The sequence below is a fragment of the Anas acuta genome, chromosome W, assembly GCF_963932015.1.
Source record: "Anas acuta chromosome W, bAnaAcu1.1, whole genome shotgun sequence".
Lineage (NCBI taxonomy): Eukaryota > Metazoa > Chordata > Aves > Anseriformes > Anatidae > Anas > Anas acuta.
This window is the reverse complement of record NC_089016.1, coordinates 10,444,131-10,459,854: the sequence shown is the minus strand read 5'-3', so window position 1 is coordinate 10,459,854 and position 15,724 is coordinate 10,444,131. Positions and strand designations below refer to the sequence as shown.

At 49.9% G+C, this 15,724-nt stretch overlaps 1 protein-coding gene across 1 annotated transcript; it reads right to left on the bottom strand.

The window, feature by feature from the left end:
• Positions 1 to 12,763: 12,763 nt before the first annotated feature.
• LOC137846896 (olfactory receptor 14C36-like) lies at positions 12,764 to 13,756 on the bottom strand. Its single transcript, XM_068665002.1, has one exon. The coding sequence runs from the start codon at positions 13,754 to 13,756 to the stop codon at positions 12,764 to 12,766; it is 993 nt and encodes a 330-aa protein (XP_068521103.1).
• Between the last annotated feature and the right edge of the window lie 1,968 nt (positions 13,757 to 15,724).

The window sequence follows — 15,724 nt, the reverse complement described above, 5'->3', positions numbered from 1 at the left end:
AGGTCCTGCTTGACGAACCTGATCTCCTTCTACGACAAAGTGACGCGCTGGGTGGATGAGGGAAAGGCTGTGGATGTGGTCTACCTTGACTTCAGCAAGGCTTTTGACACCGTCTCCCACAGCATTCTCCTCAAGAAACTGGCTGCTCTTGGCTTGGACTGGCGCACGCTTCGTTGGGTTAGAAACTGGCTGGATAGCCGGGCCCAAAGAGTTGTGGTAAATGGAGTCAAGTCCAGTTGGAGGCCAGTCACTAGTGGCGTCCCCCACGGCTCGGTGCTGGGGCCGGTCCTCTTTAACATCATCATCAATGATCTGGATGACGGCATTGAGTGCACCCTCAGTAAGTTTGCAGATGACACCAAGCTAGGTGCGTGTGTCGATCTGCTCGAGGGTAGGAAGGCTCTGCAGGAGGATCTGGATAGGCTGCACCGATGGGCTGAGGTCAACTGTATGAAGTTTAACAAGGCCAAGTGCCGGGTCCTGCACCTGGGGCGCAATAACCCCAAGCAGAACTACAGGCTGGGAGAGGAATGGTTGGAGAGCTGCCAGGCAGAGAAGGACCTGGGAGTGATGGTGGACAGTCGGCTGAATATGAGCCAGCAGTGTGCTCTGGTGGCCAAGAAGGCCAACGGCATCCTGGCTTGTATCAGAAACACTGTGACCAGCAGGGCTAGGGAGGTGATCGTCCCCCTGTACTCGGCTCTGGTGAGGCCGCACCTCGAGTACTGTGTTCAGTTTTGGGCCCCTCGCTACAAGAAGGACATCGAGGTGCTTGAGCGGGTCCAAAGAAGGGCGATGAAGCTGGTGAGGGGCCTGGAGAGCAAGTCCTACGAGGAGCGGCTGAAGGAGCTGGGCTTGTTCAGCCTAGAGAAGAGGAGGCTCAGGGGTGACCTTATTGCTCTGTATAAGTACATTAAAGGAGGCTGTAGCGAGGTGGGGGTTGGCCTGTTCTCCCATGTGCCTGGTGACAGGACGAGGGGGAATGGGCTAAAGTTACGCCAGGGGAGTTTTAGGTTAGATGTTAGGAAGAATTTCTTTACTGAAAGGGTTGTGAGGCATTGGAACGGGCTGCCCAGGGAGGTGGTGGAGTCACCATCCCTGGAAGTCTTCAAAAGACGTTTAGATGTAGAGCTTAGGGATATGGTTTAGTGGGGACTGTTAGTTTTAGGTCAGAGGTTGGACTCGATGATCTTGAGGTCTCTTCCAACCTAGAAAATTCTGTGATTCTGTAATCGAGGAGGGCCAAATCAAGCCAGATGTGGCTTGAGAGCTTCTCCTCATCTGGGCTCTTCCTGTGGTGCTGGCCATGCCTACCCCACAGCCCATGGGCTGCAGGGGGAGAGGAGGCCAGGGAGGGGCTGTTCCAGGGGAAGGTGTCTCCACTGCAGGGCATGGCTGCGAAGTGCCCGAATCCCCCCTACCACGGTGTTTCTGGCAACAGCTCCTTCTGGCCGCCTGCCCCTCTCTCTGCTGCCTGCAGCTGTCCCTGTCGGGAGCTGCTGCTCTGCGCCCACCTCTTCTTTCCCCCTGCCCATGCCCACAGACCCCATCCCACACGGCTGTGCTCAGCGCTGCCCTGCAGCACCCTGCCACCAACAGGGCCCTGCCAAGGGGCACCTCCATGGCTGCAGGAGCTACGGGGCAGCTGACAGAGAGCCCGGCATGGCCAGCCAGGGCAGGGTGTTCTGGGCTGACCGGGGGCACCTGCCTTAGGGCACTCCACGGGGCTTCTGCCAGACTTCCTCACCTCACAGGGCAACCCAGCAGGACTCTCAAAGCCTACTGCATTGCCCACTGCCCTCCCAGAAACAAGACCCAGCAGGAGACCCTTCCAGGACCTGCAGCTGCATGGCCCTGCAGCCAGACCCTTACCTTGTCAAGGGCTGTGCAGGTTTCTCCTGCAGGCAGCTCTCAGCATCCTCCAACTGCCAGCTGTCTTCAGCCCCTCTCTCCTTTTCTTCTCTCTGTGTCTGCCTCTGTGTCTCTTTCCTGTTGCGCTGTGCAGAGGAGCTGCTCCTGGGCACAGCTGTCTCTCTGCACCACGGCCTCTTGCCACGAGCTCTCTCTGTCCCACGAGCCCGGCCCAGCTCAGCAGCACAGCACCAGCCCAAAGCACTGCAATCACCCCTCTGGGGGCTTTGCTGATGAGCCCACGAACCTCAGGCACTCAGAGACAATTGAAGACATCTCTCCAGAAGTGCAAGTCAGAGGCAAGTTTCCTGCAGTGTCCCCCTGAGGGCCAGCACTGACACAGCCTCCCTTGGAGCTCGTTAGAGCAGAACCCTGGAGGCAGTGAGGACTAGGAGACAAAGGCAATGTGAAGGTGACACTGATGTGTAGGAAAACTGGATGTGTGTCACCAAGCACAAGGGCCAGGCCTTGACCCCTGTCCCCTGGGAAGGGAGATCCTTTCCATTCACACCTTGCTCAGTTATCTTTGTGGGGCAGTAGGAGATGGGGATGTGCATTGCCAAGTCCAGGAGAATGGTACGACCCCTGCCTGTTTCATGGGTGCGGGAGAGGATGCGATGAGGTTCTGGTGCTTTAACAATCAGCTTTCTCCTATGACTCCGTGGCAGAGACTACAGACATAGCCATGGACACAAAGACCTCAAAAGACTGCTCTCTGTGAAGCTAGCCAGTTTCTTAGTGAGCAGGCACCACTGCTGTATGGCACCCCTTGTGGTGCCCAGGCCCTCCTCCTCCTGGCCACTGCTCATGGACCCTGTGGGAGCTGGAAGAATCACTTCCCAAGCTGCTTTTCATCATTTATCAGCAGTCTTGGCTATCGGGGAGGTACCAGTCAACTGGTGACTGACAAATATGACTAATAATAGTAATAATAATAATAATAATAATAATTCCTTTTGTGTCCTATAAATCTGCCTTTATCTCAACCCATGAACGTTTACATTTTTTTTTCCTCCCAGTTCTCTATTCCATCACATTGGATGAATAGCTTTGTAGTGCTGAGCATGCCTCCCGGGTCAAACCACAGCAAGGCTTTTTGGTGCCTAGCGTGGAGCACAAAGGTTGAGATGACAGATCTGACCACAGCATTTTAAAAGTAAATTGTTATAAGCATCAGATCAGTTTAACAGTTGCAGATCACAGCATTGATATTTTTGATCTGGGGTCTGTTGTGCTTGTTTTCAGAGTTGTGTTGTACAGAACATTACTAATTGTCATCCATGATGTGCTCTTTATCAGTTCTGGGGGCTGGTTTAAGGTTACTGTTTTGCTGTATTGGATAACGCTGACTTAAGACGAGATAAAATAATTTCTGTCTCCATACCTCAGGAACCATCTCTTCATCTCTTAGAAATTATTAAGAATTACACTCTTTTAAACTCTTTGCCTTTTCTCCGTGGGGAGTAAACCTATGCAAGGTGGGTGGTGATGGTGATGGTGATGGCAGGGACAGGCAGTGGGCACGGCAGTGGCACAGCTGGCCTCTACTGCAGCACTTCCCTCCAAGGGGGGATCTCCTCCGAGGTGGACTGAGCAGAGCTCAAGTGCTCGGTCTGGTGTGAGCAGGTGGAGGAGAGCTCTGCAGCCCCAGGGCACACAGCAGACCCAGCAAAGGAGCCTGCGGAGTGATTCCTTGCAGCCCTGGGGCAATGGCAGTGACCCCATGAGCTGGGTCTGCCTCCCAGCCTGCCCAGCACGGCCGTGCAGAGTGTCCCCATGACCAGGGCACCACAGCCCCCTCCCTCTGCAGAGCAGCACCACCAGCTGGGGTTCGGGCTGGGGCTGGGGCTGGGAGGGCGCTTCCCCTGAGTGTAATCTAGGCCAGCTTCAGGCTTCTGGATGTGAGCGTGATCTTCACTGTGCACAAGGATCTGACAGACTGCCAACAGGCATGGGGCTGGAACATTGCCTGCAAGATTCCTTCTGCCCTAGCACCACCCAAGACTGGCACGGAACTGGCTCCTGAGTGTCAGAGAGGCTGGGAGCCCAGCAGGTGTGCCATGAGCTTGGAGGATCACCACCAGATAATTTCTACCTGGGCAGGTCCTGGCCCAAATAAGGGGTGTTTTGTAGGTGTGGTATTACAAGCTCAGTGGTGCCTCAGAAACACTAAGTCCATCAGGAAGGGACTGGCTGTTAAATGGCCTGTGAGTTGAGCTCTTTCTGAAGTAGCTGACAGGTCACCCTTGACTCCTGGCTGGGATCTGTGCCTTTAGGCTCACATCTGCCGGTGTCCATGACAGGGCAGCAGAAGGCACTTGCTGTGCATGTACTCTGAGATCATGAAAGCCATCAGAAAGCTGCCCCTACGAAGATGATTGATATGGGGAGAAGCCTGGACAGGAGAGATGTGAGATTTGGGGGAAGAAAGAGGAGCTTGGCCAGCAGAAATTAATGATTTCTGTGAGGTTAGAATGTTCAGGCAATGTTGATTCTGCTCTAACTGAGACTAAAAATAGTCATGTGAAGCCCTTCCCCTATGTTAACCAGTGAAATTAAGATGTAAAACTAAATGCTACTCCACACCCTGACAGAAATCCACTCTTCTTATGCCTGACCTCAAAGTATCCCTTCAAGCCAAAACTCAGCCCATAGCCCCTTTCCCTTACCTTTACTCTTTTGCTCTGATCTGATCAGCTTGTGGGCCACAAGGAGGAGATGGGTGGGAATGCTCTGAGGAGCTCAGCTCTGCCTCAGCATCTCCTACCTCAGCAGGAGCAATGTGACTGTGGCAGGGACTGTGAGGTCACTTCTGTCTCTGCAGTTGATTGGGCAGCAGCAGGAACGTGTCACAGAAAGGGACTGTGAGGTCACTTGTGTCTGGAGGTGGCAGGTCAGCCTTGCCTTCTCCCTGGGAGCTGCACTTTTGGGCTGAAATCTGGCAGTGGCCCTGCTAGGCCAGCAGAAGGCACCTGCTTGGCATGCTGACTGGGGGATCCCCTCTGCCTCCAGAGCCAGGAGGACCCAGACAGAAAGAAGGCCCCAACATGCTGCTGTCTTCTCAGAGATAGCACAATCACACGAACATTGAACTGTCTGCTTGCAGACACGAAGAGCTGACAGAATTGAGCTTCAGTGTGGGCGAACCTCAAGAAGCTGCAGGATTTTGCCTACAGAAACCTCTTTACATTTAAAAGGAAAAGAACCCAGTACTGCACCAGAGGAAGAGCAACCCCACACATCAGGGCAGACTGGGACCCTGCTGAGTGAGCAGTGCCCAGGAGGAGGAGGGCCTGGGCACCACGAGGGATGCCATACGAGCAGTGGTGCCTGCTCACCAGGAAGCAGGCCAGCTTCCTACAGAGCTGCCTTATGAGATATTTGTGTCCATGGCTATGGCTGTTGTCTCTGCCACTAAAGCCCTTGAGGAGAAAGCTAATCACTAAAGCAACAGAGCCTAATTAACTCCTCGCCCACCCATGAAGCAAGCAGGGGTCATACCATTGTCCTGCACTTTGCAATGCACATCCCCAACTTCCAGTGTCCCAGGAAGAGCCCTAAGCAAGGTGTGAAGGGAAAGGATCTCCCTTCCTTGAGTAGGGAGTCAAGGCCTGACCCATGTGCTTGGTGACACACATCCAGTTTTCCTACACATCAGTGTCACCTTCACATTGCCTTTGTCTCCTTGTCCTCACTGCCTCCAGGGTTCTGCTCTAACGAGCTCCAAGGGAGGCTGTGTCAGTGCTGGCTCTCAGGGGGACACTGCAGGAAACTTGCCTCTGACTTGGACTTCTGGAGACGTCTTCAATTGTCTCTGAGTGCCTGAGGTTCGTGGGCTCATGAGTGTTAGAAATGAAGTCTCAAATCAATCTGTATTTTGTAATATTTATAAAACAATTATTTCTAAAAGGTATAAAAGGCAATTAAACAGCGCTGGATGTGAGGGGAGTCTATGCTCCACCAACACGCACACACGAACATCAAACATTCTAAACATATAGAACATGGCTTTTACATACATAACCCAAGTATGCCTATACATACGTATAATCAGGAAAGGTAACAAACAATCCTTTAAGTTCTATAACTTACAAAAATCGAGTACACTTATACATATGCACATTCAGAAAAGGTAACAAGCAATCCTTTAAGTTCCATGACTTTACAGTGTCCATTTTCCATTCCTTTTGAACAATATGTCTCGCTTCATGTTGTCAAGCAACTTGGTCTTTGGGCCTTATGTATCCCGTTCTTCCCAGATCAAAGAAAAACATATCCATCTCCTTTTCAAGGCCAATAGTCGTGGGTCAAAAGGCACGTTCAGGTCAACAGGGGGCGGAACAGCAAAAGCCTTCGATGGCTGTACCACACGTTTCTGACTGTGGTCCCACAGGGCTCTTTAAGGCCTCAGAGATTGCTCGCCAGTTGCCGAGCAATCCCACTGCAACCTTGCCATTTTTAGTTGCAGAGTCCCACAGCTTGACCTCAGCTTGGTCCCATGTTTCAGGCTCATAAACTGTCCGATTGTTAAGAAGGAGAATGAGCTGTAAGGTTACCAGGACAGTCTTTGTTCCTAAGGACGTATGATTCCCCATAATACGCAACTGCTTACCAGCGAGATGCAGTTGTGTGCACGGCTCCGCTTCTCTCTGCTCGAGCTTCTCTCCAGCTCTGGTGTACCCATTTCCAGCGACTTTCTGTACGAGCTTCTCTGAGAGGTTTGCTGAGTTTGGCCGAACCTATCTTCATGAGGCAATCAATGTGCCTGTTCCCGTCCTGGTCTCCATTCTGCCAGCCTGTTCCTCTTCACTTCTTTTTCCTGCTTCTTTATTGATGTAACTTCATTGTGTTGCCTTTTTTTCTTTTTTTCTTTTTCTTCCTCTTTCTTGAGGCCAGGCTCCCCTCTTATAGCCTTCACCCCACCGCAGTTCTTTTCAAAACAACTTTTCATTGGTCAAACAACTTTGAATGTAACAACAACAGCAAACACCCAGAAAAATCCATGCCTTAACGGCTGGAGAACAAGAGAACCATCTGGAGAACAAGAAACCAGGGACTGCATGGAGTCTCCTGAATCACCCTTCTTTGTTCCCTCTTATAATATATAATATTATAATAAAGGAATATAAAAGTTTACTCTTTTCTATTCCTGATGGCCTCATCGTTAAGAGTCTAATGTTATCTCAACCATGGGGCTTTCCAACCCCCATGGCCACGTTCCCAAATCTCCCCCTTCTTTATTAATATCAACCATTTTCTCGACAAGAATTACCACTCCATATGTAACACCTTCAAGATCTCTATTGACACGACTTGCTAAAACATTCCTTTGCAAGATACAACAACTATATACATTAACCACTCCGTTTTTCTTTGACTTGTGGTTTTACAAGGGTATGCAAAACAGAAGGTCACATTCCTCATACCATGCTGCCCAAACATTGTTCCATTTGACACGAATCAGATGAACACATTTCACACTTCTTTGTTCCCACTGAACTCTTTTATATTCCTGATGGCCTCATCCTTAAGAGTCTAATGGTATCATCAACCATGGAGCTTGCCGACTCCCATGGCCACACTCTCATATCTACCTCTTCTTTATATCAACCATCTTTTTGACACGAATTATTATTCCATATATCACACACGCAACTGGGACTGGCCCAGAGCCTATGTGCATCCTCAGCATAGACTGCTTCAGGAGAGGGTACTTCAGAGTTTCAAGAGGGCACCACCGGTGGGGCATTTGCATAGCAGCCTTGGAGACAAAGGACATGAAACAGCTGTCTACCTTGCTTGGCCTTCCACAGACTCCTTCTGTTGGGGGTTTGCTGAGGGTTGAAGAACAGCAGGTGCCAATGGCTACCATGGTGGAGGACCTGAGGCAGTGTCACACTTACAGAGACTCCCTGATCACCATAAATGAGCTGGGTCATCGACTGGAGAGCCAAGGGGTAGATGTAGAGCTTGGGAGCGTGCTTTAGTGATGGACTTGTCAGCACTAAGGTAAAGTTGTCTGACCTGGGTGACACGTCCCAGAGTAGTGTCAGGCACAATGCAATTCTTTTTGCCTTCTGCATCTATAGCACAGGAAGTAGGACTCTGCCCTACTTTATTGACTGGGCAGCTCTTTTCACGTCATTCAAATGAGTTTTCCGTGGCTGGAAGGGAAAAATTTCCCAAAAGAGGCCAAGCTCATGGGTATAGCTACTGCCAATGAACATATATTCCCTTTAATTTTCTTCCTCAGTTTTCCATGGAAGACCCAAGAGAGACTATGGATGTCCAGTTGTCTACTAAGATTCATTTAGAATTTCTCAGATCCCAAAGGTCATTTCAAATTTTATTTTATTTTATTTTATTTTATTTTATTTTATTTTATTTTATTTTATTTTATTTTATTTTATTTTATTTTATTTAAATTTTATTTTATTTTATTTTATTTAAATTTTATTTTATTTTATTTTATTTGTATTTATATATTTATTTATTTTTTCTTAAGGAACCCTTGACAACTCTTAGAAAGGGTTTCATGTGCTGCGCTGGGCTGCAGTTACAGGGACAAAGACCACTGCTGGCAGTGGAGGTGTCAGACCAGCACACTCTGCTCTTCCTCCCAATGAAGGTCTCCAAAGAAGTAACCCTGGATGAATAGCAATAGGAGAATGATGTTCAAAACTAAAATGCAGCAAAATTCAGCCTTTGAAACAAGAAAATATATTTATTAGTTGCTCTTTGAATACTTCTTCCTTAATTACATCTTGCAAGCTCTGCAAGTAGCTGCACAAGGCGTGAAGGTTTGAAGAAAACTATGCAAGAGATGTTAGGAGTTTCTGCATCTTAATGAGTTACATGGTGGATTTTGGTGTTCAGTCTATGAAGCTCAGGTACTGAGAGGTGAATGATGCAACTGCTAGAGGAAGTAAAGTCAGAAGGAAAAGCTGAAGTGACTTGGAGTATTAATGGGCCCCACTGAGGGCTGTTGCTAACAAAGCCTCCCCAGGGACTTGTTAGGGCAGATAACTGGGGGCCATGGTTACAGAGAGGCAAAGCACTGTGCTGAGAAAAGTCTTGGTTGGTTTTGGTGATGCAGAAGGGCCAAGGGTTGGCCCCAGGCACTGGAACAGTAGATCCTGCATCCTCATTTCTGGCTCAAGGCTCTTGCTGGGGTCTGTGGGCTGTGATGGGCAGTGTGATGCCATGAGAAGAACACTGGTATGACACCTCTGAGGTGCTGCACAGGGTTGAAAGGAATCAATGAGGCCCCATTGCAATGAGTATAAAATCTCTCCTCATAAGCTCTAGCCTAGGCGACCATACCTTCATGGAAGTTGGGGCATTCCATTCTTGCCAGCACCCTCTGCCTTCTCCTCTTTTAGCTTTTCCTACGCTGTCCCACAATTTGTCCTATTTCCTTGAAGTCTTCATACACCCATCTCTGTTCACCACTTTGTTCTCATCCCTTGCTTTCTCCCATATCTCATCAACGCTCGCCAGCTGTTCCTTGAAACACAAAGCCACAGTCTAATCAGAGGGTGACCTGTGGCATTACAGCGCGACCGTTTGAGAGACATTTCCTCCTCATCAAGGCCAGTGCCAACCTTCCAGGGAACACTTTGTGGCAAGTTTTTCTCTCCTGTCCTTTCCTACTACCACAGAAAGCTCCATCAGCGTGGAAACCACTCCTGAAGTAGGCATCCCAACCCAGCAGGCTCCTTGCGGCCTCTCAGCCAACCAGACACAAGTCACCTCAGCAGCATCTTCCAGGCCAGGGGCTTGCTGCTGGCCTTGCAGCTTCTTGGCTACACACAGCCAAGCCTTGTGCCTGCTGCTGCCCAGTCATGGACTCAAGCAGAAGGGACAGGACAACCCATGTTGGGGCCTTCTTTCTGCCTGGGTCCTCCTGGCTCTGGAGGCAGAGGGGATCCCCCAGTCAGCATGCCAAGCAGGTGCCTTCTGCTGGCCTAGCAGGGCCACTGCCAGATGTCAGCCCAAAACTGCAGCTCCTAGGGAGAAGCCAAGGTGACCTGATATCTATAGACACAAGTGACCTCCCAGTCCCTTTAAGTGACACGTTCCTGCTGCTGCCCTATCAAGTGCAGAGACAGAAGTGACCTCACAGTCACTGACACAGTCATATTCCTTATGCTGGAGCAGGAGATGCTGAGGCAGAGCTGAGCTCCTCAGAGCATTCCCACCCATCTCCTCCTTGTGGCCCATAAGCTTATCAGATCCATGGCCCCTCACATTTATTTGGAATTAGGGTTTGGTTTAGGTCTCTTAAGTAGTTTTCTAGTGTTAAATAGACCATTTTAATGCTACAATTAAGGGCAGAGATCAGAGTGTTTAAGAGAGTAAGAGCTAGGGGAAGCGGCTATGGGCTGAGATTTGTCTTCTAGGGATACGTTGAGGTCAGTCATTAGAGTTCTAGATTCCTGTCAGGGTGTTGAGTAGCATTTAGGTGTAGGAATTAACTTTACAGGTTGAAGCTGGGGAATAGCCTTGTATGACTATTTTAAGTCACAGTTACAGCAGCATCAGCATAACCTGAACCCTCCTACCTCTACAAAATTCTTTAATTTTGGCTGGCCAAGCCCCTATTCCCTCTTCTCAGTCTCACATTTCTCCTGGGCAGGCTTCTCCTGATTTCCACATATCAGTTATCTTTTTAGGGGCATGTTTATGATGCCTTGCATGATCTTAGACTATCTATCACTGTTATTTTGGCTACTCTATTCCTGAGAAAATTGTCACTTAAGACACGATGGAAAAGGACACAAAAGTCCATCAGAGCACCCTGCACAATGTGCCCAGCAGCTCTGCAGTGCCACAAAAGTGCGGTTCCTGCCTACACATTTTCTTTCCAGAATGGCTCCTATGGCTCCAGGGAACTTTTCCCAGGCACTCACTTCCCCAGGCCAAACCACTCTTGTCCACAGGCTCCATGTGTCTCTCCAACCCTCCCCTCTGCCCCTGCAGTAGTGGCACCTCAGTGCAGCAGGTTGGTGCATCTCCAGGCTCAGGGGTGTTTCCTGAGGGCCTGTCCCGTGTGGGGAGTTGTGGAGAGGAAGAGAGCAAGGTCATCTCCTGGGGCATGGCTGAGCACAGCCCAGCCATCCTGCACCGCGGGCAGGCCCCTGCTCCCAGGCTGAGGCACACATGCAGGGTGGACACTTCTCCATCAGCCCAGCTTCATGCAGGGACCTTCAGCCCTGTCCCCCATCTGGGACTCACCACTTCCTTCTCTTCAACCCACAGACATAGATTGCTTTCCATTTGGGGACTCAGGCAGGACTTCAAGGATCTGCTAAAGCCCTGAGTGTCCTTGTTTCTCACAGCCTTCTCACAAGTTTTTCTCCTTGCCATCTCCACTGCCCAGCACTGCCTCTCAGGTGGCACTCAGTGACCCTTCACAAGGGCCTTTGGTCTTCCTCAATTGTCTTGGTGCTTATTAGCACCTTCCTGGCTCCTTCCAGAGCATCTCATCCATTGTGGGGACAAAGACTGGCTGGGACGGTGTTTCTCTCTGCAGATCAGACCGTGTGTTGCTGTGTTTTTGGTATGTGACCAGAACAGTGTTGGTCACCCATGGTTCTGATCATTGTTTCTGAGCAGTGCTTTCACAGCATCAAGGCCTTCTCTGCTTCTCACTCTGCCCCAGGAGTCAGTTGGCTGCAGGTGGGCAAGAGGCTGGGAGGGGAACCTGCAGTGACAGCTGACCCAGCCTTAGCAGTCTGAGCAGCCCATGCACACGAGTACTTAGTCCTACCCTTGTTTCTACACAAACCACCCTGGGACTTTCATCCTGTGTCCTCCACTCCATGAAGAACCCCAGGAAACAGAAGAGCAGGGAGCAACCCCTTGGCTCCATTCCTGATAGCACATTTGGAAGAGGTGTCAAGGCTTCTGGGTTTGCCCTGAGCAAGACCCTCCTGTTGCTGTGGTGCTAGCAGGGAGGCAGTTGTGACCCAGGCCTGCACAGTGCCTGCTGCTGCCTGCAGCCACAGGGATGCCACTGCAGAGACAACAGGACTGTCATCAAGGTAGACGAGATATCAGGGCTTACCCAGAAAAAAAGAAGCACAATGTGGAAGCCAAAAGAGAGCAGCAGGGAAAAGGCCACGTCCTGCTGCTGACCATGGCCATGGCTCCAGGGAAGCAGCAGCCCTGACCCGAAGGCAACAGAGAGGCAGAGCCCAGCGGGCAGGGAGGGGCAGCCCCGAGGGCCACCAGGGTTGCTCCTGCATGTGGCAGCTGGGCTCTTGGCCCTGAGCCCCTCCTGCGTGCTGGGGCCGCTCCCCCAGCTCCAGAGGAGATGGAAAGAGACGAAAGCTCAGACCAATGAATTTCTTCTGGATTCTTTATTGTCTTTATCTACAGAGGAAGCCTGGTTCTATAGGTAAATCTTTTACAAGTAGGAGGCTAAGATTAATATTATTTGTATCTGAAACAAGAGTTAGTGAAAATAACAACACAGGCAAATATAAAGAAAAAAATGTATCTTAAAGTTTTCTGAAAAAATAGGTGTTTCTGATTATAAGCTTATTGTTATAGTCAAAGAAGCAGAAGCAGATGAATTCAAGCTGTGTCCTCACTGCATCCCTTAGTTCCACGTTCCTCATGTTTTAGATAAGTGCATTCACTGCTGGAGGCACTGGTAATGGGAAGAGATTGCAGTTGAAACTAATGGAATTGTCCCACTTTCTTTATTTAAACAAGAATTTTGAATGTAAATATATTTGAAATTATCGACTTCATAATAATAATAATAAAATAATAATTAGGAGGCTTAGAATAACATTAAATCAAAGTCACAAGTTATAGGAAATAATAATAAAGAAAATTACTTTCAAGAATTTGCACTAAGAGTGTTTGTTTGCAGAAATCCTATTAGTATTTTATGCACATTATTAATGCTGAAGAAAGAGTTATAAAATAGTTTCCACACTGCATGTTTGAGCTCCTGATTCCTCATGCTGTAAATGAGAGGATTCACTGCTGGAGGCAACACTGAGTATAGAACAGCCACCATCAGGTCCAGGGATGGGGAAGAGATGGAGGGGGGCTTCAGGTAAGCAAATATGCCAGTGCTGACAAAGAGGGAGACCACAGCCAGGTGAGGGAGGCACGTGGAAAAGGCTTTGTGACGGCCCTGCTCAGAGGGCATCCTCAGCACTGCCCTGAAGATCTGCATGTAGGACAACACAATGAAAACAAAACACCCAAAGACTAAAGAAATACTAATCACAAGTGCCCCAACTTCCCTGAGGTAGGCATCTGAGCAGGAGAGCTTGAGGATGCGGGGGATTTCACAGAAGAACTGGTCCAAAGCATTGCCTCGACAGAAGGACAGAGAAAATGTACTGGCCGTGTGCAGGACAGCGTTGAGAAAGCCACTGCCCCAGGCAGCTGCTGCCATCTGGGCACAAGCTCTGCTGCCCAGGAGGCTCCTGTAGTGCAGGGGCTTGCAGATGGCAACGTAGCGGTCGTAGGCCATGATGGTCAGAAGGGAATACTCTGCTGTAACCAAGAAGAAGAAAAAGAAGACCTGTGCAACACATCCTTGATAGGAGATGGCCCTGTCGTCCCAGAGGGCATTGGCCATGGCTTTGGGCAGAGTGGTGGAGATGCAGCCAAGGTCGAGGAGGGCGAGGTTGAGGAGGAAGAAGTACATGGGGGTGTGCAGGCGGTGGTGGCAGGCTACGGCGCTGAGGATGAGGCCGTTGCCCAGGAGGGCAGCCAGGTAGATGCCCAGGAAGAGTGCGAAGTGCAGGAGCTGCAGCTCACGCGTGTCTGCGAATGCCAGCAGGAAAAACTCTCTCACAGAGCTGCTGTTGGGCATTTGCTTGTTTTGTGTATGTTTTCCTACTAAAGGAAAAGAAATAAAGTGATAATATATCAGGATTATCTGAGAAAAAACATTTCCATTTTCCAATGAAACCTCTCAAAGCCTTTGCTGAACTGCACTTAGACAGTTGGCAGATCCCTTTCCTTCATTGGTTTCAGTTGTTCTCTCCAGTACAATCCACACAATTCATTGTCATGAACCCTGCCTCCGCTCCACACCAAGAATCTAAAAGCACAGAATCCAAAAAAGTCTTCTGTTTCAGATAAACCAAGCCTCGGTCTTCCTGTTAAAATGCCCCCTAAAAATACCATTCTCTAAAACATCTTGTATGCCACATTACAGGTAGAATAAGACCCATCCTGACAGATGCTATCAGCCATTGGATGGGCCAGCTGTAGAAGACCCCTCTGGCAACCCCACCTGCATGGCCCTGCTGCCAGATCCTCACGGTGTCAAGAGCCTGCAGATGTGTCCTGCCACACGCTGCCTCTGTTGTTGCGCTCCTCAGTGCCTCCAAGCCCTCTCTCCTTCTCTCCTCTCTGTGTGCCAGCTGTAGTCAGAGCCCCCAGCCCTGCTGCGCTGTGCAGAGGAGCTGCTCCTGGGCACAGCTGTCTCTCTGCAGTTCTGCCAGCTTACCAGGAGCTCCCCTTGGGCCCAGGAGCCCAGCCCAGCTCAGCAGCACAGCACCCGACCATGGCATCTCTTGCTCTGTGCCCTTGGGCTCCCTCGAGGTGTCCCCAAGGCCTCAGGGCTGACAGCTCCCCAAGGCAGCAGGGTCTCTGCTGGGGTGTGGTGTTTGAAGCAGCCTGAAGTCATCACCAACTTCTCTCTGTAGATGTCAGGGACTGATTGTTTAAAGTGTGATTTGTGCTGTTGGACTGTGGTTGTTAAACACATTGTGCTTGAACTTGTCAGGAACCTCAGCACCACACAGATGTTAGCTCACACCCAACACCCAAAATATAATTGGTTGAAACAAAGGTAGTTAAAAGGACAGAATATGAAGAGACAGTAATAACAGTAACAATACTAATAATAAATAATTATAAACCTTATTTTTATTATTGTTATATGTATAAAGCAAGTGATGCACAGTGCAATTGCTCATCACGCACTGACCAATGCCCAATCTTTCCCGATGCAGGGGTCCCACAGAACCTGGACAGCCTGCATGCGGCTCTTTACCTTACCTTGACCTTACTTTGTTTTAGGGCAATACAAGTTTTCAGAAGGATTTGCAACATTTGCTTCCCTTCTTTGAGCAAGTTTGCTGATGACACCAAACTTGGAGGAGTTGTGGACTCGAATGAGGGTGGAAAGGCCTTGCAGAGGGATCTGGATAGGTTGGAGAGCTGGGCGATCACCAACCGCATGAAGTTCAATAAGAGCAAGTGCCGGGTCCTGCACCTGGGACGGGGAAACCCTGGCTGCACGTACAGACTGGGCGATGAGACGCTGGAGAGAAGCCTAGAAGAGAGGGATCTGGGGGTGGTGGTAGACAGCAAGTTGAATATGAGCCAGCAGTGTGCCCTGGCAGCCAGGAGGGCCAACCGTGTCCTGGGGTGCATCAAGCACGGCATCGCTAGTAGGTCAAGGGAGGTGATTGTCCCGCTCTACTCTGCGCTGGTGCGGCCTCACCTCGAGTACTGTGTGCAGTTCTGGGCAGCACAGTATAAAAAGGACATGAAACTGTTGGAGAGTGTCCAGAGGAGGGCTACGAAGATGGTGAAAGGCCTGGAGGGGAAGACGTACGAGGAACGGCTGAGGGCACTGGGCCTGTTCAGCCTGGAGAAGAGGAGGCTGAGGGGAGACCTCATCGCAGTCTACAACTTCCTCGTAAGGGGGTGTCGAGAGGCAGGAGACCTTTTCTCCATTAACACCAGTGACAGGACCCGCGGGAACGGGGTTAAGCTGAGGCAGGGGAAATTTCGGCTTGACATCAGGAGGGGGTTCTTCACAGAG